Source organism: Rhinolophus sinicus, chromosome 12 (genome assembly GCF_057876585.1).
Source record: "Rhinolophus sinicus isolate RSI-liver-muscle chromosome 12, RSI-T2T, whole genome shotgun sequence".
Lineage (NCBI taxonomy): Eukaryota > Metazoa > Chordata > Mammalia > Chiroptera > Rhinolophidae > Rhinolophus > Rhinolophus sinicus.
The window spans coordinates 19,696,312-19,720,999 of NC_142512.1; the positions used below are offsets into that span (position 1 = coordinate 19,696,312).

A 24,688-nucleotide genomic window follows, 5' to 3' on the forward strand; every position below is an offset into this window, starting at 1 on the left:
GAAGAAATGGTCCCCAGGCTGGGGTCACCGGCTCTGGCCACTTCCCTTTCCTTGGTAGCCCAGGTGTATCTGCCCATTTGCAGCAGTAGAGGGCGCTGCAGGGCAGAGGGTGCGGAGCCTGGGGCCGCTGCCCAACCTATCATAAGTGGCTACCTGCTCCAGAGGTTGGCTTTGGCTTGGCAGCCCTGCCTCAGACTGGACCCTGCCTGGGCCTTGTAGGGATCCCAAGGAAGCTTCCTGACCTGGAAGCAAGCCTAGAACTTCCATGCATGAGGACAAGGCCCCCGGATGTTTCCTATATCCCGGGGCTTCCATTCTGAGATGGAGGCACTCCCAGGATGGCAGCCGGCACCTGGGACAGACATTCTCTGGGCCCCCAGTCTAGGCTCATACTTGTTGTTTTGATCTTAGAGGGGCTTTCCAGAGCCCTGCCTCCGTGGTGACAGCCTATAGACCACCAACCCAGTTGCTCAGGAGGGAAGGGGTGTGGGACTCCGAGCCGCTCTCTTTCGACACCTAACGGGGTCTTGTCCCACCCCCTTCCACCAGCTACGGCCGGGCAGTGTGGTGAGACCTGGGCCATGACGTCATGGGACCAGATGTCTGCAGCCGACGTGAGGTGTGCTTTGCTCTCCACTTCTGAGGGTCTCAGTAACGTGGGGCCAAACACAGTCGCCAGATTGTGAAGGGACATTTTGTTGATGGGCTCCTTCTCAGCAACCCTGAAAGGGAGGAAAAAGTCATTTCTTAGCCGCCACTCGGAGCTCCAGGCTCTTGGTCTTAGGTGTAAGAACACCTAGAAGGATTCCTTCCTCTCCTAAGGGTAGAGACCTCGTGGTAGGGAGGGGACTAAGCCAAGGGACCAAGTCCCCACCGATGTCCCAGTACATTCCTATAACAGAGTCCCAGGTCCTGGACCATCCCCTGAACGGATGGTAAACTGCTAGAGCCAAGAGGACACACTCCAACACCTCTGCCTTAGAGAGAGTGATGTTACTGGGCCAACAAGTTTCTCAACAATAATTCATACTCCTCACAATCCTTTGGGTAGGTATTATCGCCACTGAACAGATGAAGAAACCAAAGTACAGAGGGGTTAAGTGCCTGGCCTGAGGTCACACAGCCAACAAGTGGTAGAGCTGGGATGTGAACCCAGGCAGCCTGTCTCCAGAGCCCCTGCTCTTCACCACTCTGCGCGTCACCCATGATCAGTCAAATTGGTGAGTGGCCGGGAAGAAGTCAGAGTGGGTGGGGCAGGGGCCACAGGGAGGGAGCTGGCGCCCCAGCAGCAGTTGCTAACTAGACCTGACGCTCTGACCTCTGGTGTGATCGGAACAACCCTAGTCCCAGATGGAGCCCAGGGGCTGTTCTTCTACTTTCCAGAAGGATCTGCCCCATGGGACCCCAGAGTTGCCTCCCTTTGGATCTTCCTCTGCTTCTCTTGCATAATTGGCCAGATGCTCTGTGGATAGTTCCTTTGAGTGAGAGCAGGGGCTGCCATCTGTGGCGGGTGTCCAGCCAGCCCAGTATGACCCAAACCATCAGAGAGGCCTTGGGCCTCCCGAGTCCTAGGACATGTTTCTGGGGCTGAGACCCACCCTCCCCGTGCAGCGCCTCTCACCCCACTCCCAACTGTCCCATCATTCCCACCCTCCAGGCAGGAGTCATGGACGTTCCTGCTGACTGCTTTGGAAACGGGCAGACAAACATTGCCATGCCAGGAGGCAGCTGTGCAGCTGACCCTGCCGCCACACACACACACACACACACACACACACGCACACGCACACGCATGCACACACACCCCCCCCACCACTCCCCCTGCCAGAGGCCCAGATGTGGGAACAGACTGTGCCTGGTTCCCAGGGTAGAAAACATAATGAATTTTCCCTTCCCGCTTCTCCTCTGTGCGTCCTCCCCACAGTGCTCGCCAAACTATTTGGGAATTGGTTGAAGCTTCGGTCCTGGCCAAACCAGAGGGAAAATGTCTCATGATGGGAAAAACAAGACAGTAACCCCAGGCGTTTCGAGGTCTCCCCTGGCCCTCCTGAGCCTGCCCTGGCAGAGCCATCGCTGGGAGCCGGGGCCAGAGGGCTGGAGCTGAGCTCAGGGAGGACCCGGCCCACAGCACTCAGCAACCCAGTCCTGGGGGGCGGGTTTAAGGGACACCCAGGAACTCTTCCTCCCCGACTCATACCCCAGACCAGTCCTGGGCTCAAAAGGGAGTGACAAGGCCACCTTCAGGGCTCGTTTCACTTTGAACTTTGCCACAGGTGTCAACGGTAGCAGCTCCTGGTTTGACCCGATATAGAAAGAGCAGGGGAGAAGGTGGGAAGGGCCTCAGTTTAGGATTTGGGAGGATTCTAAGGACAGAGCCCTGCTAAGCACAGCAAGTCCCTGCTGGGCTGGGGACTCAGTTTCCCTATTTATCTGTTAGATGAGGTGTGGTCAAGACCAGAGGGTTTCCAGCTTTTTTGACCATGACCCATAATAACGAACACGCTTGACACTGTGAAGTACACGTGGGTGTAGGTAACTGAACAGGACAACAGGACATGAGTGCGTGCCCACAGCCTGCAGGGTACCCTGACGCTGTCTATTCTTTCCATTTAAAATACACTAAGTTGGCTGACGGATGCGCTGACTATAGAGTCCATCTCTAGTCCCTGGCTCTAACCCTGCCTTTCTAAGCATTTTATGGCCAATATTTGAAGTTGCTGTTAGGACCCAAATCGTTCTTAAAACAGAAGAATGTGAGTGCAAGCATCTGAAGAGCAAACCCTCACCCTGCTATGGATGGCCCAGCAGAGACCAGCAACCATGAGGCGGTGGGTCCCACCGCAGATGTGTCCTCCCCGGGGGGCCCTGCCCTGGGCCACCTGCCCTTACCTTTTCAAGTGTTCCAGCAGGAAGAGGAAGGTGATGAGGTTGGGGTCGGGCAGGGAGCGGAGCAGGTGCATCATGCAGTTTTCCTTGGCAGCAGGGTCTGACAGGGCTGCGGAGAGAAGAGGGGTTAAGGTGGGGCTCGGCTCCAGGGCAGGGAGACCCTAGCCAGTGCCCCCCTGTCAGGCGTTTGTGGGACCCTAAGGAAGAAGCCAGGCTGCCTGGGATCAGGGAAGCAGACGCTGCAGGGAAGGGCCAGGTATCTTCCGGAGGGCAGGCTTTTAACAGCTGGCTCCTACAGGAGGCCGCACCCACAACCTGTAGCTCAGCCAGGAGGCAGGCTGGTGGGGAGCAGACGCCCTTCCTCCCCTCACTGCATACGCCTTTGCAGCTGGTACCATTCCACATCGCCAGTCTGTAAGGCTCAGTTTAAGACAACGACGACACTGGCGTGAATGCTTTCTTTCTCCACCTCCAAGGCTGGAGCGCGGCAGTGACCCGACCTCCGTGGGGCTCCTCGTGCCCTGTAGTGGCTGACGCCCTGATCTGCCCCAGGAAAAGAGGCAGGAGGGACGCGGCCAGGACTGGGTATGGCCCAGGCGGGTGGAGGCCAGAACCCCGTGGGCCAGGACCCTCAGCTTCCTTCGCAGCCATGGCAAAGGTGAGAGATGAGAGAGTGCTCCTTCTGGAAGGCTCAGCACCAGCCATCTCAAGTGCACATCAGCTCGAACTGGCTTCTCCCTGGCTCTGGGGTGCCGGCCCCTGACCACCCACCCCAGGGCAGATTTCCCTGGACACCCAGGTTTCCAAGCAAGGAGGTGGGTGTTGAAGGAGGAAGCATAGAGGGCAGCCCATAGGACAAGAGGGAAAAGAGGCAGGTGTGAGAGGGTCCGGCCTCTGGCTCAGGGCCCAGCAGGCCACACCTCGCCCCCCCGGCCATTCAGCCCCGCGCCCTGGTGCACTGGGCAGATCAACGAGCAAGGGAAGCCACAGACTCTTACGCTGCCCTTTACTCTGCTGGCGAGGAGGCCTCTCAGCCCGCCTGCGGGTCCCCAGAGCCTCACCAATGCCCTCCATGAAGGCAGGGTACAGTCGGTCTGTGAGGAGGGGCTCGGGCAGCTCCCGGAAGTAGAGCTTGAGGGTGCCGGCGATGGCATTGATGTCCATGTCACTGAGCATCAGCAGGATGTCCTTGTTATCTGCAGAGGACGTGCGAGGTCAGGGCCACAGGGCCCGAGCCACCTCTCCCCCACACAGCCCTTAGCTGGTCGGGTGGCTCTGTCCCATCCGCTATCCCACCGTGTCTCTGGTCTGGTCTCCCCCAGGCAGGAAGCAGGTAGCACCCACAGGTGGTCCGTGACTCAGCACCGTGGGGGAGGCCCAGGGGAGCACCAGCCGGAGTTTGGGATCCACATTCACACCCTCCTTCCAAGTGGAGTCTCCTCAAGGCTAAGCCCTTCTCTGGAAGGCACTGTACATTTTTCACACCTAAACTCATGTCCCGACAAAGCCTGAGCTTCCAGGTTGCAGAGAGAAGCTGTGCGTTGACACGTGCCCAGCCCCCTACCCCAGGCTTCCTGAACACCCACGGGCCCCTTCCCAGCTCCCGTGGAATCAGCACTGCCTGGCCAGTTCCGGTTTCCTGACTACTGGACACGCTGCTGCTACTGCAGCCTGAACTCATGAGATGGGAGAAGGAAGACCCAGAAAGGTCAAGTCCACTACCGAGGAGTTTGTAGCCCGAGCTAGAGGCGGCAATGCCCCTCCCAAAGGACACTCAGGGCCCCGGAGACAGCAGAGGGGAGCCCGAGCCAGCCGGTCCAGGCTCCAAGCCTTTCCTTTCCTTGCAGCCCCCAGGTACCCAGGTGCTCGCAAGATAGTCAGGAACTCAGACGCTGGAGTCAGAAAGATCTGAGTTTAAGTCAGGCTCAAAATCTACAAACTGGGTAATCCTGGGCAAGTGACTTGGCCTCTCAGAGCTTGTTTCCTTATTGGTAGCAATGGATAAGAGATTGGGGGTTACATGAGAAAATGCAGGACGAGCCCTTGCTACAGGGACTCGGAAAAGGTGCACCCCACGCCACTGGATTGTAGTTCACAGACCAGGGTTCCTTTGCTGGAGCAGCCTCTCCCCGCTGCCACCCGGGCTGGGCCTCCCAGACTCACTGGCATCAAAGACGGCCTTCAGCGCCTGGATGTCTGTGGCCACCCCGGATATCCGGTAGATGCCGACCTCCTCGATGCCCCGCTTCTCCACCTCCTCCACGCACTGCCGCACGATGTAGGGCACCTTGGAGCGCTCCCGCCTGAGGGCGCGGGGCGGAAGGGGGAATGTGAGGGAGGGCAGAGGGAGGCCTCCCAATGATAGCTATGTGGCCCCCTCCCCATGTCCCTTGGCCTTGAAGCACTCTAGCCTCTGGGATCCGGAGGTAGGGGGCAAGGAAAGGGCTGAGGAAGACCAGCCCTCCCCACCCCACACAGCCCACCCAAGACGGGTGTGCTAAGGGACAGCAAAGGACAAAGGTGGGAGGACATTTTGGGAGATAAGCCCAAAGACTGAGGACAGAATGTTCCTTAGAACAGAGGTATCAGATTCAAATGCTGTGGAAGACCCAGCAGGTAACCTACACAAGAGGTATGGGTCAGATCCTGGAGACACGGGGATAGTGGTGAGCTGAGGACACACGGCCTGTCCCAAGGGGCAGCCAGCCATCCCTTGGATTCTAGCCTGCCACGGCCAAGTCAAAACGCGGGCCTACTGTTGTCATATCTTCCCATTTCTTACGAGAAGCTGATCTAGGATTTTCACATGCAATCTCCCGATGTTTCAATGCTGGCTCACTTATTTCTAAAGCAGCATGTGACACAGGGAATACACCTCCGCAGGCCACGTTTGGCCTCCAAACTGGCCATCGTGACTACTGAACTAGAGGGTGACTGATTGGGGGCCAGAAGTGGTCAGGGAGGGCTGGAAGCCAGGGGCTGGCAGGGACCCAAGCCGCGAATGCCAGCACTCGGACACTGGAGATAGCACCTACTTCGTCACCACGCTGATCTTCACCCCAAAGACGCCAGTCTGCTTTTTGGAGGGGGTCCTCTTCAGGCTCATATCTCGGCTGGTGAACTTCATGGAGAATTCCACTTTGATCTGCTTGGGGGTGAGGCAGGGCATGCGTGGCTGAGGAGTGCTCCCCAAACCCAGGGTCCCCTTCCCCAGGACTGCAAACAAGGCCTACCTCTAGCACCCAGGGCTCCCTGAAACATCTGCAGGGTGGGGGTGGGAAGGGTGTAGGCAGAGCAGAGGGGCTGGGCTAAGGGGACAGGGACAGGACAGCACCCTGAGGACATCAGCCAGAGGCCGGGCTGCCCACCCACAGCGCAGACATTTCCCATCTCTCTGGCTCACCCCGTTCATCTCAATCACATCTGTGTGCCAGTTCTTGGTTTCTACAGTTTGTGGATCCAACTGGGGAGAGAAAAAGAAAGAGGACGTGAGTGAGAGAGAGATAATAGCTCAGAGACCAAGCCAGAGCTCTCTCTGCTGCTCACCAACGGCTCATAAGCTCGCTAAATGGTCAGGAAGACAGACTGGGGGCCTGATGCTCAGGTTGAAATCAACCCTTCAGGGTGGCTCCAGTCCCCAGCCCCTCCTGCTCTGGCGAGTGAAGGACGCCCTCCACCCTGCCCCACTCTGTGAAGGAGGTAGGGCACACTGTGTAGGCACTTTTGCCCATCACATCTCATTCACTCCTGACCACCCTCCCTGTGAGATGGGATTATCACCCATTTCACAGATGCAGAAACTGAGGCTCACAAACAGTAAGCAGCTTACTTGACCACCTGAATTGGAGTCCACAGGAGGGGAGGTAGCCTGTGCTGTGGAGGTGCTGAATGGGAGGCAGTGCAATGTAGAGGTGAAGGGCCCAGTCTCGGGTCAGTCTGCTGGGTCTGAACCCCGACTCCACCACTTCCAGCTGTGTGACCTTGGGAAGTTTTAACCTTGCTCGCTAAGCCTCATTTCATCTGTTCATTTTGCCAGTAACAGAACTCACCTCACTGGATTGTTGTGAAGACTCAGTGCGATAACTTGGGGTAAGTGGCTGTCCCCCAAGAAGCTAACACTCTGCAGGAGTGACCCCTGCCTGGAGGAGGGGCGACAGGGGAGGCTCGCAGGCCTCTCTCACAGGGCACTAGACAGGACTCCGTTTCTCTAGCCCAGTGGCCTTCAAACTGTTTTTCCCTGTGCACCCACAAAATAATTTTGAAAAACTATGCACTCCCTGGCACATTTTAAAATCAACATCTGAATATTTCCAAAGCAAGTTTAAATAGTTGCAAGGAATAGAATTTCCAAAATAATGTAAATATTTACATCTTAAAATAAAACTGTTACCTCATTCTTTTAAATGTGTCCTGTGAAATCCAAACACCATAGGGATTTGATACCCACCATCATCCACTTAAAAAAGACATGAACAAGCTCTTCTTTCCCTTGTAGAAAACCCTGAATTGCTTCTTTTTCTCCTTGAATTTATGTTTCTATTCTATTTCTACCAAAGAATGTTGTCCTAGTTTGTACCTTTCTAGTTTAAAGGCTTTTATTCCTCACCCTGTTCTATTTTGCTTCAACAAAAATGTCTGTACAAAAGGAAATGAAAAATTTCCCGCGACCACAAGGCCCCAAATAGTCAAAACGTATTCTGTTTTAGTTATTACAATGATTAGCAGGACACAATCCAAAAAATTAACCAGCATACCACACGTGTTAATAAATATTCAGCAGCCAAATACCATTCTGGTGGGCCTGCATCTCTTAAGGAGATGGGGAGAGCATTTTTCTGTTTGAGCTCATGGATGGGTATGAATATTATTTTTTGCTAGGCTGAAACAGGGCTCAGTATCGATTCTGTTCTTATTTTTGGGGTGTTTTTAAAGATGTAAAGGATGAAACAGCTTGTTCATATAAAGAAGTAGAAGGGGCTGAAAATAGTTTTATTCTAGCAGTGTTAATGCCATTTTTAACCTCTTTCCTCATTATTTGCCTTAAATTGAATATATACCTAGTATCAAAATTTATTCTAAATAATCTCTCAGCTGACTATTTCCATTAGTTTTGCGGAAAACAAAGAATGGGAAAGGATTTGTAACTCAGTCATTAAAATGTTTCACTTTCTATACCAGCAAGGCAAGGGGCCCCTCTGCTGCCCCCCCAGGAGGTCTCTGCAGAGGAAGAGAGGGGAAGGTGAAAGGTCCTCACAGCAAGACCGCTGTTTGGCAATAACACCCATGGGAGTTGAGGATCTGCAATTGACTCCCCTCAAACTCCCTGCCACGTACCCCTTGGGAAGTCTCTGCACCCCCCCCCAGGGACATGTGCACCACAGTTTGAACACTGCTGCTCCAACACGCCCCTCATCACAGAGGAAAACTGGATCCAGGTCAGCTCAGGACGGGCTTGGCCCTGGGGCTTCCTAGAGCCCCAAGTAAATCCCTCTGGCACCTGCTGTCACACACATAACCAGCTGGGGACAGGGGGCACCCAAGTGCCTGATGGAGTCTGGGGGCTGCATCTGGGCCTTTCGCCCAGGCCCAGCCTTCAGCAGTCAGTTCCCTGCCCAGAGGAGGGATGGAATTGCCAACAGGAGAGAAGGAGAGGAGTGTGGAAAGAACGAAGCAACCACCACCCCAGCCACTACTGCCTCACGCACACAGGGAAGCGTGTGGGACTCACCAGCCTGGGGCTGCTCAGGCTCTCTTTGCCAGAAGGCCTGGGGCCAAGTGTCCTACTGGGTCCCCAAGGAAGCCCCGACGTCAGCCTCACTTTCCTGAAGCCTCCCCCCTACAAACTGCTTTTTGTCCCAAACCCTCACTAGACCCTCATCCCATCCAGAATGCGGGGTCTTAGTCACAGGGCCTGGGTCTGTCCCCAACCCTGGCCTCCAGCAGTAGCCACCTGAGTTGGGAGATCTTGGCTGCTCTTGGTCGATGGAGGCAGATGCCACCCTTGGGACAGACATTCTGATGTGACCACCCCCCAACATTTTCCCTACAGTGTTCTCCTAAGTCCTTTTTCCTTTTTTTGTTTTCACTTACAGTTGATACTCAATATTGTTTTATATTAGTTTCAGGTATATAGCATAGTGGTTAGACATTTATATACTTTACAAAGTGATACCCCCGATGAGTCTAATACCCACCTGGCACTAGACATAGTTATTACAATATGATTGACTATATTCCCCATATTGCATTTTACATCCTCATGACTATTTTGTAGCCACCAATCGGTACTTCTTAATCCCTTCCCTTTTCTCACCCAGCATCCCAAGTCCCCTCGTGTGACCACCCCTTTTGATGCACGCCCCTCTCTGAATCAGTGTAAACCTCAGGTGAATTCCATGGGCCTGGCCCCTGGCCAGATTTACCTCATGCCACTCCCCCACCCCAGCCTCCCCTGACCTGCCATGGACTCAGCCTGAGTGAGGAGAGTGTGGCGATTGAGTCAGACTGACCTGGGTCCAAATGTTCGCTCTTCCACTCAACTGTGTGAATTGGGGCAAGTCACTTAACCTCCTTGAATCTCAGTTTCCTTGTGGGGGTGTCCACACCTCCCTCAGAGGGTTGTTAACGGAAAATAGTAACATCAAATGACACACTATGAGCATCTCCTCTACGTCTGGCACTATTACCGACCTTTTATATTACAGCACCTCAATTAATCATCATTACAAGCCTGTGAGATGTAAGCCTTTCTAGCTGCTCCCATTTTACAGATGAGGACACTGAGGCTTAAAGAGAACGAGGAACTTGTCCAGTGCCATACGTCAAGAAAGTGAGAGCTGGAGGACAAAAATCAAGTCTCCCTGACTCACCTGCTCTGCTAAACCTGCAAGATGATAGATATATAAAGCACCTGGCCTGGTGTCTGCACCTTTCAGTAACAACGGTGAATGCTGTTACCGTTATTTACATAGAAAGGAGACATCAGGGCTCCTGGTGCATGCTTTGGCACCATGGGCAGACCTGGGTGCTGGCAGGCTGCCGCCAGTACAATCCTTCCATTCCTTCCCTCCCCACTTCTGTTCTAGCAGCTAGGGAGCAGCCCTACATGTTCCTGGGAGCACCTGAGACAGGAAAAGCAGTTCCTGATGCTAAGGCCCAGTGCTAGCGAGCCCTGCTTCTTCCAGAAAGCCTTCCTGGCATTAGGAATCTTCAGGTCCCCTCTGTCGCTTGCACTAACACCCGTCCCTCTGCTGCCTGCCGGTACCATTTGCTGTTGTTTCACATGTTCCAGCCTGTCCGAGGTGGCCCTTTTGAGTTTTACTGGGAGTTCCCACCACGGTCATATTCCTGATCCCCTCTACAGGTGTGCCCTGATATCCCGAGGGCCTGGCCAGCCCCTGGGCTCCCGACAACGAAGCTCTGTCTCCCAGGAGGCCAGCAGTCTCCAGAAACAAAGTCTATTTCAGGATGTCACTTAAATACAGAGAAGGGAGGGTGAGGAGTGGAGAGGGACATGGCACATTTTCCAGAGAAATCATGCTGCCTGAATTGCTGTGGCTATTTATAACCCCTGGGAAATGTGGACGCTGCTATTTCCTGATTAGATTAGTGCTAGGGGCAGAGGAGCCAGCCCCTGCGATGGCAGTAGATGGGGACACCTGACCACTCTCACCCTCTAGTCCCAGCAGATAGGGGCCAACCACCGGTCCTGCAGAGACCTCCAGAGGGCCCCTCCTTCACCTTACAGGTAATACACACACACACACACAGTGGGACTGGAGACAGAAATGGACCACAGAACATACTGAATGAGTGGGCCATACACAGCCCCTGGGAGCAGCTCAGTCATGTCCTCTGCCTTTGCGTTTGGACTTGGTCAGATCACATCTGCATATGCAGACCTCTCTCTCCCAGGGAGACTCAGCAGACCTGAGAGAACCACCAGGCTCCTTGCAACAAAACCCTGGTCCCCGTAAGGAGACTGTAGATTCTCAGGGAGGGTCTGGCAGGTGGTTGGGGAGGCCATCTCCCCTGGCTGGGCCTCAGCGACCTCATGTTTAGGACAGAAAGCACCCCCGTGGTCTTGCAGGGGCACTGAGAGGATTTGAGGATCCAAGGCCAGGGGAGGATGCTGAATGCCTAGCTGAGCGTCAGGGGTCTCCTCTGAGAGGTCTCAGCCCCTCCCCTCAGCCCGCTGCTCACCAGCCAGGAGCAGGTGAGCTGAATACTTCCCTTCCCTCTGGCTTGAGGGCTGTTCATGGCCACATCCCAGTGCTTGGGATTTCGGAGGTACCTGTGAGTCTGGGGTCCCTATCCTGTTCCCCCTAAAGGTGACAGAGCGCACATTCAAACCTGGGTCCTTCTAATAGTGGGCCAGTCTTCCCCCTATACCACATGCCCTCAACCACCCAGCTTGCCCAGAAGTCTTCTGGTGACTTCCGCTGCCACTTCTTCACGCCACCATCACACGGGCTATTACAATGTACAATAGGGGCCTATGGTGGCCCCGTCTATGGGCAGTGAGGATGACCAGTGAGAACCAGAACTAAGGCCCAGTAGAGGGGGAGGTACAGGCCCAGAACAGCCATTCATGGGACATAGTGACAAGCACCACTGAGTATTCACCAGGGTCCCAAGGGCTCCTAGGCCTCTGCTTCCCTCTCCACAGCCCCCCGATGTGGAACCGCTTCCCTCAGACCCTCGCTCTGGCATTTCCACAGCACACGCCCCAGAGGGCCCGAGCAGCACACCTCCCGGCACAGCCTGTCTGACCCCCTGTCCCTCTTGGGGACCGACCTCTGCCCTTTCTTTCACTCCGGCACTGCTCTGCCCTTGGCTCTCTGAGCCTGGGTCTGGCATCCTGGGCCTGTCCTGTGGGGGCATGGACATCCCCTGAAGCCCAGAGCCGTTTCTAGGGCTCATAAAACCTAAGTGCGTCTTAACAACAAGGGCAGTCGATCCAGTCCCCTGAAGCTGTCACCCTAAGAGGTGAGCGGGGTACTGAACGGAAGGCGGAGCTGTGTGGCTGTGTTTCTGGGGATACCTGCCAGAGGCTGAGTGCTGGGCTGTGACCAGTCCCTGAGCCAGGTGTCTGGTCTGACTTGGGAGGGGGAGTAAGAGGGTGGGGGTCCACTTCCTGTGGCTCCCAGGCCAGTGGCCACCGTGGCGATCCTGCCCTTCCCCAAGTGCATCCACGTGCTCTGGGCTGGGTTCCCTTGGGATACTAAAGCCAGCCTGTCATTGGGACAGACCACAGGCGTGAGAGGCATGGGAGGGCTGGCAATGGGGGGAACAGAGAGCTGCCAAGAGCCTGCCTCTCCTCCCTCTTGGGGAGGGTACTGGAGGATTCCGTCAACGTGGCCACTCGGAGAGAAACTCAGAGAGGCAGGGCGGAGTGGGAGGGGGACACCAGGGCCTATTATCCCGGCTTCCTGCTCAGCAACTGGGTCAGGGGAGATCCCGGTCAGGCTCAGTAAACTCAGCCATCTTCCCAGAGACCCCCTCCCCCCAGGCCGAGCTAGCTCTGCCCTCCAGCCCTCACCTGCAGGGTCAGGCACCCACTCCCAGGCCAGCACAGACAGGCTTCTGGAAGGCACCAGGATGAGGCCACTTCGCCTCTGCTTGCCTTCCCCTCCCCCCGCAGAACTTTGAAGTTCCCAGAGGCCCACATATGGAAAGGGTTTAGCAGCTCTGAATGAGGCTTTGATTGAAGGCAGGTTAACCTTAGCACCACTGCCCTGCCTTTCCCAGTGCCCCGCATTCCAGCGGCTCAGCCTGCCCGGTGGCTGCCACACTTTTAGCCCCTGGCCCAGGCACAGCGGTACCCTGAACTCAAAACCGGGCTGCTTCAGGAGGCCCCCAAAGCTGGGCACGTCTCTCCCAGAGCCCCGTGGCCGACACTGTCTCCTCAGAGCTGGCCCACCCACCACTGCCTTCCCTCTGCACAGACTGTAGACGTCACCCCAGAACCAGGCCTCACACTAACAGCCAGGATGTTGCCCCACCCCAGCTCAGGGCCAGGCTGGGGCACCAAATAACAAGGGCAGGGTCACTCGAGAAAAGGAACTGGTCAGGGTCAAAGCAACACAGAGGCAGCGCCCATAGCCCGGTCCCCGAAGGGAGGGGCCACTTTAGAGGTCAAAGTCCAAGGTGAGAGGCGACTTGAGGTCCTGACTGGGAAGTTTCATGCTCGCTACCATGGATAGGCCAAGGGCCCTTTGGACCATGGGCTCAGCAGCTTCCCTCTGCACTTGGAGTAGTTTGGTAAAAATTACGGAAGCCCTTCTATGAAGCTGACTTCATCCTCCCTTTCCTGGCCAGGAAGGCGACCTGGGCATAGAGCCTGTGAGTGAGAAAGAGAGGCACTAAGTCCACTGCCTGTGCCTACTGAGGGGCCGCCCAGGGGACTCTTCCCTGCGCCCCACCTGCCACGTGTCTCACCTTCACCAGACATCAAAAGTAACCGCCCATTTCTACGCACAGCGTGCTGGCCGGGTACCACACACGGACAACTGGGAAACGGCCACAGGCCCCGAGTGGGTGCTGGGCCTCCTCCTTGGCAGGGTGGTATGATGGCTAAGATCCAGGCTGCCTGGGTTTGAGCGCTGGGTCCTGCACTCAGCCACTCATGAGACCGGATCTGTGGCACTCGCTGCGCCTTAGTTTCCTCGTATGTAAAACAAGTGGGTAATAACAGCACTTCGCAGGTCATCACCCTAACTCACATCAAGGGCTGAGAACGATGCCTGGTACTCAGCCTGTGCTCAGAGGGTGTCAGCATCATGAAAACTGGGTGTAAACTCCCACTGCTCTTAGCTTGAAAGCCTGTGAGACCCTATGCAATCTGGCCACTGCCCACTCCGTCTGAGATAAACTACACTCTTCATCTGAGATAAACTACACTCTCCGCGTGGCCCCTAGAGTCTCTTTCTGAACACACCATGGTGGCCCCGCAATAGGCTTTGCACCTTGTTAGTTCCTCTGCCTGGAATTCACTGCCCTGGATCTTTCAAGAAACCTTCTTGTCATTTAAATAGAGGTTCAAAATTCTCTCTCCAAGCTAGGTCTCTCCCTCCCTGTTACTCTCTAATCTATTACCCAGTTTAATTTTCTTTACAGCACTTGTCCAGCCAGAACGAATCTTATTTATTACCTGACTCCTCCGATACACAGAAAGCTCCATGAGAACAAGGCTTCTCTGCGTGGGCCACCTCTGGGGTGCCCAACACATGGAAGGTGCCCATCAATAGTCAGGGACCGGGGCGGCTGGTTGGCTCAGTTGGTTAGAGTGCAATGCTCATAACACTAACATCGCCAGTTCGATTCCCACATGGGCCAGTGAGCTGCGCCCTCCACAACTAGATTGAAAACAATGACTTGACTTGGAACTGATGGGTCCTGGAAAAACACACTGTTCCCCAATATTCCCCAGTTTAAAAAGAAAAGAAAAAAAAAGGCCAGGGTACCAAATGAACGAATTGGGAGTGGGGGGAAGGAGAAAATGATGCCTTTCTGCCAGGGCTCCTTCAGGAAAGGGGTTGAGAAGGCCCACATTCCTGCGCGCCTCTCTTCTCCTGTGCTCAGTGAATGGCTGGCCTTGGCCCAGGGTCAGACCCGTGACCTCTCCCTCCCAGACTTCCCAGCGTGTTAGGAATAGGAATCTTGAGACACGGCCAAAAACATCGTATGAACTGGATCTAGGGACCATCCCATTCAGCGCCTTCACTAGACTGATGCCAGAGAACCAGACAGGTGAAGACATTTGTCCACAGTCACACAGCAAGTTAAGACAATAGACTGAGAAAAACGAGGCCTCTTGACTCCCACCAGCCTGGTGCATCTTGTGCCACACAAGCCTGAGGGGTGGGAGTTCTCCAAGGAGGAGGCCAGGGCACAGAGGAGGCATGCTGGCATCTGATGGGAAGCGGAGTTGTGGCTCTTGCTGCTCGGCTGTGCCCACTGGAGGTGCCAACCCTGACTGGGGTCACTGTCCAGGATAGAGATAGTTCCAGCTTCTGGCTCAGGAGTAAGTGCCACTTTCTCAGCTAAAGCAACACTGGGCTCAGGCAGCTTTGGCCTTTTCAGGAACCACCTTGGTTGGCAGGCTCAGTTCCCCCTGGTCCAGGGCCATCCAAAAGCTGTGGCACCAAGCCCAGCATGGCTGACTGGCCAAGCCACCTGTGGATCACAGAGACGGTGGGGAGGGCCAGTGCCCTTTCTAACCTCTTCAGATGCCAAGAAACAGCACTTGCCAAGTTCACTTAGGGCAGTGGTTCCCACCTTGGGGTCCATGATCCTCTCTAAAGTATCATACAATATAAGTGTCTGGGCGGCCCCATCATCTTCATCAGATTCTCAGAGTCAAGGACTCCTGCTCTGTGGACTCACACAGGCCTCTCAGGAACCAGCTTAGAGGAGAAGCCTGGGGTGAGGAGGCCACCCCAGGAGTAAGGTCCTCTCACTCTAGGGAGTAAGTAAGCAAGTGGCTGCGAGAAGCAGAGTGGCTGCAGCAAGGCAGGGAGGTCATTCCATTTCCCCTGCCAACACTCCAGCCGGCCTAGTCACGATCCTGACCCACACAGAGGTCCTGGAGGAAACGGGCAGAGTACAGGGGTCTCCAGCCTGAGGGGAAGGTCCCTTTCTACTGTCCCTTTCCTACAGCTGCGGGATCACTACAGGGGTGCGGGTGGGTGTGTGCATAGTGTAGGGAAGGGATGCAGGCCCCTTCCCTTCAGCAAATAAGGTGGAGGGGGGTGGGGTGGGAGAAGGGGGCGGGGCCGAGCAGTGGGCAGCCAGGGCAGGATAGATGTCTGTTGCATAAGGTTTCATGATGTTTCTTGATGCCCAGAGCCAGATCATGAAATAAAGTAAATGAGGCCCAAATATATCTATATCTTACACCCTAGTACCTGTGTCCTCAACAGCCAGTGAATGCCTGAGTGAGCGTTGGGGATGGACACGTGGTTTACATCCCTGGTGCTGTTAGGAAGAACTGTCCATTTAAAGGACAGAAAGTGACCCTCCTGAGCCCTAAGGCTCCCCAGACAAGTGGCCCAAAGGGAGCTCCCCGTCCTGTCCTTCCTCAGGCAACACCTCTGACTGTCCCTAGAAGCAGAGGGGTGCAAACCGCATCACAGAGCAGGTGGACTCACTCGGGCTGAGCAGCAAAGCCCTGAGTTCACCTTGCTGGCCTCCAGCTTCTGGAGAGAAGCTCCTCGGAGGTAGGGAATTCTTAGTCCCACGTGGCAACCCCAGAGACAAGGCCATCAGGAGCTGTGCTCAACTCTCCCCCACACCCCCAGACCCTGCTAGTTCTGCCTGGCTCCCCCCTCCAGGTGACATCTGGCCTGGTCTGGGCTGGGACCTCTTTGCCTTGGCTATGGAGGGACAGTGGGGCCTAGATTCCCCCCTTCCCACCCCCAGACAAAGGCTTCTGTCTCAGCCACACTGGGGCCCTCCTAGGCCCTCTATGGCTCCCACAAGTGACCCCATTAAAACCTTTGGACACTTCCGGAGGTGGGGTTTGGGAGTCCTCTTTCAGGCCCTTTCCCTCTAAAGTGCAACCTAAGGCTCTAGAAGCAGGTAGGATGGGAGGAAGGACAGGCACGGAGCCTGGTCTCCTTGAGTGCGATTTGGAGCAAATAAAAAAGAAGAAGAAGAAAAAAGGCAAAGGAAAGTATCAATGCGAGGATAAAATGCCGAGAGCACTGACAGAACCCACAAACCCAAATGCCACGTGTCTCCTCGGCTAAACGCTTGCACAACAAACCAACAGCCAAACGAGAGGCCAGAAGGAGGCTTCAGCCCCAGAACTCTCTTTGGGAACAAGAGCAACCCCAACCCCGCTCCTCTGGGACCCAAAGGAGAGCCCACGAGTGGTCCCTGCCTCCCTTCTTCCAGCACCTGCAGACTCCCGGGGCCAGCGGCCCTACAGGTGAACACTGGGACTTTTCCACCTCAACTGATTCTTTGGCCCCAGCACAGCGTCCCCAGAGGAGACAACCCACCTCCGCCCCACCCTCTGGCCTTTGATGAATCTTTAGTTAAATGGGAACAGGAGGGCCACAGGTGTCTTGGGCATCAAATCCTTAGAGCAAAGTTATGAGGCGACCCTGCCCCCTGCCAGGCTGGGGAGGACCTGGCTCCATTCCCGCACCCCACCTAAGCTGCTGCCTGATCTAAGCCCCCTTTCCTGGCAAGAAGCCTGCTGCAGTGCAAAAAAAAAAAATAGGTGAATGCAGCTGGGGAAAGAAGGGGCGTGGTTAGTGGGCCCCACTTGCGGGCACAGCAAGGCAGACACCACAGGGTGAACGAACGTCCCTCTTTCATCCATGCTGCAGACCCTTGTGTCCGTGACACCGACATACTTTGTCACCCGGCAGGGATGAGGAGACTGAATCACCTGCCACGCAGAGCAAGCCACCGCCAGAGCCCAGCGCTCCGGCTCAAGAAGCACCAAGACACATGGAGCCACCGGATACATCCAGAGGCAAAGTTGGCTGAAGAATTCCTGAAGTGGCTTCTGGATTCTGCCGGTCACAAATACACAGGGAAAGAGTGCAAGTCTGGGATTTTAGGGCTTAAAAGTTGCCCCGTACCTGCCAGACACCTCCTCAAAGGGGCAGGTAAAGCAGAAGGGCTCTGGCCGGCTGGCACTGGGCCAGGAACCTGCTGGGTCAGTTTCTTGCCAACCTTGAGGTTTGGGAATGGATGAGGAGCTTTGAGCTGGTGTCTGCTGGCCTCAGCAGGGGTTGGGAAGGGGGATGGCTCCGTGCTGCCGGGCGCAGACAGCTGCCTCAGCACAGAGGGGCTCTGGGAGCAGCTGAGGCCAGCAGGGTTCTGCTAGCCTGGTCCCCAGAGAGGCTGAAGGTGACAGCGACCAATGCAGGACAGCTCAAGTTGCTGCCCTGCCCAGCACTTTCGAGGACTGATGTCACCTCTGGGAGGTCAAGTGTGCGCCACTGGCAGGGGATGAGATTAGACCAGGAGCCAGCGGGCCCATGATCTCTTCCTCTTGGCAGGTGCCAGGAGCCTCTATGTTGGCTGGCAGTGAGGACTTGTGCAAAGGGTGTCCCTCTGAGCCAGAAGAGGGCTTGCAAAACCCTATCAGCCACACAGACTAGCCAAAGCCTCCCTTATTACCACCTTGAAGGATGGGCACAGCCCTGGCGGGCCAGGACAGGCGGCCTGTGACACCTTGCTCGGGCAGTTAATTTGGTCCACAGTTATCAAGCACTTACTGTGCACTAGGCAGTGGGTCTGGCTCTTCCTTGGATGCCCCATGCCAGGGCCCAAAGCCAACCCCAAGGCAGCCTGCCCAGCTGCAGGACAGTCAGCTTCTATCTCAGATTTTAATCCCCACCCAGGTTCTGGGGCTACAAGCAGGACAGGCAGCCTGCCCTGGCACAGCTTGGTCTGAGCTGCCCGCTGGGTCAGGAAACCCCTGGCACACTGATTGAGTTGCCTGGTGCCTTGCTGGCACTGGGCCAGCAGTCAGCTGGGTGGTCCCTAAAGAAGCAGGCTACAGCCCCCAGACTCAGCAGCACCTCTGCCTCCTTCCAACCCTGCCCTTTCTCCCGGGTGGGGAATGATGCCACAACCCCAACAAAGAAACCTCACACAGCCAACGGTATTGCAGTGCCTCTGCCAGTGCCCCTTAGCAAAGAGGCACCCAGCAATGTCTACTGGATAGAAGGGGTCGGGTCTGGGCTGAGCACCGTGGGGGCCACTGAGACCCAGAAGCCCTTGAATAGTCGGTTCATATTCCTGCCCCTATAGACTCAGAAAGAAGCCAGGCAGTCCTCTCTCACAGGAGACAACCCCACTTTTCTGAGACAGGGACAGATGCAGAGAAAGCAGCCAGGGGGTCTGTCAGGGCTAGCGACCAGCCTTAATCACCAAATTCCAGCCAGGTAGAGCAGACCTCCATGCAGATCGCAGCTCTGTCCCAGGACTGCGCAGTCAGGCAGCCTCGGGAAAGGAGCTCCACAGGGAGAGTGGGGCAAAGCGGCCCCCCAGCCCCCAGCCCCCTCTTAGTCCCTCTGGTCCACCCTTCTGGCCCCCTCCAGTCCCCTCTAGCACCTTTTGGCGGAGCAGCTTGCTGCGCACGCGGCCCCAGAGCCGGGCACCAGTGTTGGGGGGCCGCTTGCTCCCAGGCTCCTCCAGCTGATCTAGGCAGCAGCGCTCCAGAGGCTCGCACACCGCCGGCAGGCTGCAGTCGGGCTGAGGCAGGACGTCGGTCATGCCGGCGGCCCCGACAGCTCCGGGGGACGCGGGAGCAGCACAGGTACCACGGGCTCGGCGGGAGCCAGCAGCAGAGAGAGGGAGCGTGCGGAGCGCTCAGCCCCAGCCGGCTGGTTACTGGAGCTCGGCCGGGAAGCGCATGGTGTGAGCCTCCGCTTTCTCCTCCCTTCTATGTCCCTCCTCCCAGAAGACTGCCTGGAGGAACCCTGCGCCTCGGGCCCTCTCTTCTGCTGTCCCAGTGTCCCAAGTGCGTGCGCCACAGACGGCCGGCCGAGGCAGCACGGGGAGGTCCCCGCCTCCACCGAAGGAAGTGACTCAGGCGCAGGAGGCTGCCCCCTCCAAAAAAACCAACCTCCGGGTTTAACTCCTGGCAGGCTGGGGCTCCTCCTCACCCACCCTGCCTTTCTCCCTCCAGCCGCTACTAAATAAAGTTTGACAAGCAGCTAAACACAATCCAGTCCCTTCCCCTCTAGATCCCCGTTAACCCCTTCCCTGCCAGGCTGCTCCCTGGGGCGGGAGTGAGGGCAGCTTGGGAGAAGCCAGAGGGGACGCGCAGGGGCCAGGGCTCAGCGCCAGGAGCTGCGCTTTGGTCATCAACAGCTGTCCTCCTCTTGGCAAAGGGCCTGCACAGCCTGGAGTCCTGCTTCCCCTACCCCAACTCCTGCCCAAAGCGCCTCCCTCAACGCCAACTTGGTGACATGGCCAGACAGACAGGAACCGGCACTCACAAACCTCCCCTTGCGGAGACTGAAAAACAAGGGCGGTCTCTCGTGGGGCAGGTTCCTGGGTGTCAGGGGTCCCGGAGGCAATTGGCCACTATACTATGGGCCCTCTCTGGGGACATGAGCAAAAGCCAAGGATGACACTGGTCATAGGCGCCCAGGAAGAAGTACTCCTCACATGGCCACTTTTAATCATGTCAGAAAAACCCAAAAAAGGCTTGTGCTGCCAGGGGCAGAGAACACCCCTGGCAATCAGCTACTTTGTGCTGGATGCCTTGGGAGCTAGAAAAGTACAAACTTCTCCTTGACCCTCAAGTTGGTGAACGTTCTAACCAAAGAGCAAGAAGTGATTCATTTTGCAAGGTAACAATACAAATTGGAGTATTGGAAAAACTTCCAATACAAGTTTTTCGGAGAAGAGAGAAAGGCCTGAACCCCAAATATTTAGGGTACGCAAACGCAGAGGCGCCCAGGATGTCATATCATGCAGAGCTAGGCACAGATTAGGAAAGAAAGCAATATTTTCATAGCGCCAGTCATGAGCTGGGTCCCAGGCAAAGGGCTTTCAAAGAAATATCCGATTGCATTTGAGCCTCACAACTTTTTGTGACTTTGGCATTAGTGTTCCCATTTTAGAATTGTGAGGATTGGGGCTCAGGGAGGTGACGTCCTCGCCGGGGGCCATGCAGCTGCAGCTGGGGAATGCCAGGTCTCCAAAGCACCTATGCTCACAACAGCTGGGCCTCGCTGAAGTGTGGCTGGTCCTTTGGATTCAGGCAAAAGAGCTGAGTCAGGACATTCCTTGGTTGACTCCATGGCAGGTGGGTCAGGGTACAGGACCTGCCCTTGGCCTCTGGAATGCTCCTGCTGGGTTTCAACCAGTAAACAGGTCTTGGGGTACTTTTTGAGAAAGAGGCGACGTCACTGCTGAGAGCCAAGACCTGATCATAATAAAAACTGCCCTTTACTGAGAGTTTGTTATGCAACGGGCACCATGCTAAACCCACACGTGGATCAACTCACTTAATGCTCCCCCAACCTTATGAAGTCAGTCCTGGCATTCCCATTTCCCATTTGAGGAAAGTGAGGACACTGAGAAGTAGAGCAGTATGCCCAAGGCCAGGCTGGGCCGGGCCATGAACACGAGTCTGGCTGACTACAAAGCCTATTCCCTCACGGCTGTGCTATCTACCTGGTGTGAGCTGGTCCTGCACTGCCTTCAGCGTGGCTGGTGCAGGTGGGGTCCTGGGCCCCGTTGGGCTCTGGGTGTCCCCGCAGGGGCCCAGGCCCGCCCCATCTCCTCCAGGGTGCCACATTCCACACAGAGAGGACACACAGCCTCCTGGTATCTGAGCTAAACTGACCGAAGCCACTGCAACTGAATGGCAGCTGAGCCACACAGCTTTCCCAGCACCCCGAGGGGGACGGGAAGAGAGCCACAGAGCAGGGTCACCCCTGTGTCCCTTGCCTACCTGAGACCTGAGCCACCCTTCTTAACCCATCCCTCACCTGCCTCTCCCAGGGCACCTGGGTGCCACCTCGGAAGAGAGTCTCTCCAGTCCTGTTAGGGGCCAGGACGCTTCTTCACCAGCTGCCACAAAACCCGTTTCCTCCAGAAAGGCTTTGCTCAGTCCTGCAATCCTCGTTTCTTCATCCCATTCATTTCATTCCAGAGACCCTGACTGAGGGCCTGTGTGCCCAGCTCTGGGCAGAAGCTGAGCAGTCACAAAGAAGAAGCAAAAGCCTATGCCTGACAAAGCTGACAGCCCAAGAGAGGAGAGAAGACATGGTCTTAAATACCTCTTAACAAGAGACAGTCAGATGTTCCTGCATTTGGCACACACCATGTTTCCCCGAAAATATGACCAGGTCTTATATTAATTTTTGCTCCAAAAGATGCATTAGGGCTTATGTTCAGGGGATGTCATCCTGAAAAATCATGCTAGGGCTTATTTTCCGGTTAGGTCTTATTTTCGGGGAAACATGGTATCAACTGTGCACCGACCCTGTGTCCTCCTAAGATGGGCAAAGCATTGCCTTCGCCCTCACTTTGCCCTCAAGAAATCCGGTCCTATGCCCTAAGAACAGCACAGCCATGAAAGTCGAGGGAAAATGACTATCCAGAGGGAATCAGGAAAGGCTTCCTGGAGGGGGCGGGTGGCATGAGCCCAAAGAGCTGTGAAAAAGGGCATCCAGCCCAGCTTTGCTCTGCGTCCCTCAGCTAATGTGCACTTGCTGGTTGTGTAACTGGCTGGCGGAAAGGTGCCATTGTAATTGCAAACCACGTTCACCCGCTGCAGACATACATTCAGTGCTTGGCACCACCGGCTGGTTAACTTCAGAAGCAGCCCTTTGCTGGCTTTCTAAGGCCTCTTCCCTCTATCTGGGTCACATTTCCCAGGATGCAGTTTAGGGGACTGGTGTACAAGATGTGCTTGCCCCCCATCTGCAGGTGTGTGGGAAAAGGGGGACAGAAAAGATCCTGTTCCCAAAGCTCGATGCTTGTCTGTCTTAGGAACCCCAGGCTCAACACTTGTCTGGGTAAAGCCTGCTCTGATTGGATGAAAGATAGCCAACCAGTCTCCATGGTGACATAAGCACCTTAGCAGACGGGTAGCCGTTGGGAGGCTCTTCCCTTGAGTTGATCATCTTTCCCTTCCTCCCCGTGGGCTGGAGGCTGTCTCTGGGGACAGCACAGATTTGCCTTCTCTTCCCCAAGCCTAATGCAATCCTTTCTGGAATCAATGATCTAGGAGCAGAGGTTGCGGGGAGTTTGTGCAAGACACATGTTTCTAGCAAGTTCCTCAAAAGCAGCAGTCTGAATTCTGATCCCTCTAGTCCACCATGGACTCTTCCTCATCTTGGCTGGATGGTCTAGTCTCAGGTTGTGCTGGCCACTCAGGAAGTGACCACATCCCCCTCCCCCCCTCTGTCCACCCTTTCCATCCAGCCACACCTGGCAGAACCCGCCTCTGAGGACATGCAAGGGGCCCCTGTCTGGATAAACAGAGCCTGGGCGGTAAGGCCCACACGCACAGATGTCACTGCCTTTGGAATTAACAACATTCCTAGTAGACCGTCCAGTCCTCTCTCATCCCCCTGCACCCCGAGGCTCTCTGCCAGAGGAATGAGAGGGGCTGTCCCCGGGAGGTGTAGGGCAAGACTCTGGGGCATATACCTGGGGTGGCCAGGACCGCCACCCAGTATAGCTGTGACTGAGGCAAAATCAGGCTGAAGTGGCCTCACAGAAGGAAAAAAAAGGTCAACCGGGAACATGCGCAGCCTGAGATGTGTGGGCGGGAAAGGCAGGAATTGCCACCAGTGCTGCCTGGGTGACAGCTGGGGGTGGGGACAGCTTCCAGGCAAACCCTCCATCCTGTGAACGGGAGGCGGAAGGCTCTTTCTCAGAAGTTTGGGACGGATGCTGCTGCCACTTCCCTGGAGTGACCTCCTTTTCTCCACTGAAACGACTTTCATCTTTCCCACCCCCCAGCCTAGATTAGAACCCTGACTCCCTGTCCATGTCCTCAGCCAAATGACACTTAGCCGGGAAGGGGTGTTTCTGAGCAGCCAGCTAGACCAAAGCCACAGGTACCCCAGAGAAGACAGTCTGGGAGTAAGGGGAGAGGGGAGAGCCCCAACTGGCCACCCAGAGAGTCCAGGTGCTGGAGCTGGGAGCCTAGGGGAGCCTGGGATCGTACTGCGCATGAGAACCGGGAGGGAGTGGTTGGGGTCCGCCAAGGACGTTCCTTCTCAGCCCCTGAGAACAGCATGGAGCAGGCCCCGAGGGAGAAGGGCTGGGAGGCACATGGTGGTGGCGAGTGAAGTGGGGCCTGAGGCCGGGAGGGCAGCAGAAAGGGAGCCAGCAGTGGTTCCTGCTCAGACAGGCTCAGGAGTCCAGGAAAGAGAGGGACGTGCAGGGCGTGGCCGGGCCCATATGGAGGGTGTGCGAGGTGGTGGGGAAGGTGGCACATCCCAGGGGAACTGTGAGAAATGGGGATGGGAGAGTCCCCTTAAGATGAATGGCTCTGTGGTCCCTGCATTGCTAATGTGCGTTCTCACCTTGCTCTGCACCTGTCCTAACCAAAACCTGCCACGGGAAGGGCAGCGCTCTTCACAGAATGAGAAAGTGAGACCTGTTTATACGTTTTTCTTTCTTTCTATCCATCCATCCTTTCTGAATATCTTCTAGGCGTGAGGCCTGCATTAGGCCCAGGGACAGATTCACTTTGCTCAAAGTGAGTAAGCGGCCAATGGCAGAGCTGAGCTTAGAAGCTACATTTCTCTCATTGACTCATCCATCCATTCATCATCAAATAGATACCCGCCCCACGCCAGGCAGGGAGGACCTTGGACAGGTCACAACCTAAGTCGGCCACCCCACCACTGACCTGCCCCTCTCCGAGGAGGTAATTGTCAGTGACCAGGGGCTCTCTCAGGCAGCTCAGCCCAGAACTCCCCAGGGTCTGGGCCCTGCCTGCTAAACAGCTGTGCGTAGGCTCCTCTCTAAGCTCTGGCCCCGCGACTCTGTAGATAAGTGGCTATTGGTGACTTTAGATGGACACCCAGGGTAGGGGTGGGGAGCAGGTTCTGGGGTTGGATCAAGTTTTAACGTGGGCACAGGATTAGGACAGGTGGCAGCTAGAATGAAAAGCTCCTTGCTGCACAGCCCGGACCTAGCCTGCCCAAGGTGTACTGTGACCCTCTCATCTCCCGAGGCCCATTCATGGGACAGCACAGAGCACGCGCTGCTCCCCACACAGCCTCACTCTCCACTCTGCCTGGCACCCCCAGGCTGGTGTCTTGAGGGTGCTTGGCAGCTCTAGGTGGGCTGGAGA

At 55.9% G+C, this 24,688-nt stretch overlaps 1 protein-coding gene across 8 annotated transcripts in view; it reads right to left on the minus strand.

Annotated features, from left to right (window-relative positions):
- The window catches only part of ABR (ABR activator of RhoGEF and GTPase), a 173,598-nt gene that overhangs the window by 2,727 nt on the left and 146,183 nt on the right, over positions 1–24,688 (minus strand). For 6 of the 8 annotated variants that reach the window (XM_074320134.2, XM_019739466.3, XM_074320135.2 and 3 more), the window contains 6 exons: positions 6,290–6,349; positions 5,922–6,031; positions 5,050–5,189; positions 3,948–4,082; positions 2,890–2,995; positions 575–722 (listed from right to left, as the gene is read on the minus strand). In XM_074320134.2, the coding sequence (XP_074176235.2) occupies positions 575–722; positions 2,890–2,995; positions 3,948–4,082; positions 5,050–5,189; positions 5,922–6,031; positions 6,290–6,349 (699 nt within the window). Of the gene's footprint in view, positions 1–574; positions 723–2,889; positions 2,996–3,947; positions 4,083–5,049; positions 5,190–5,921; positions 6,035–6,289; positions 6,350–18,966; positions 19,384–24,688 lie in introns of those variants that run through there. The other 2 variants (XM_019739468.3, XM_074320133.2) reach the window with 2 other exon arrangements.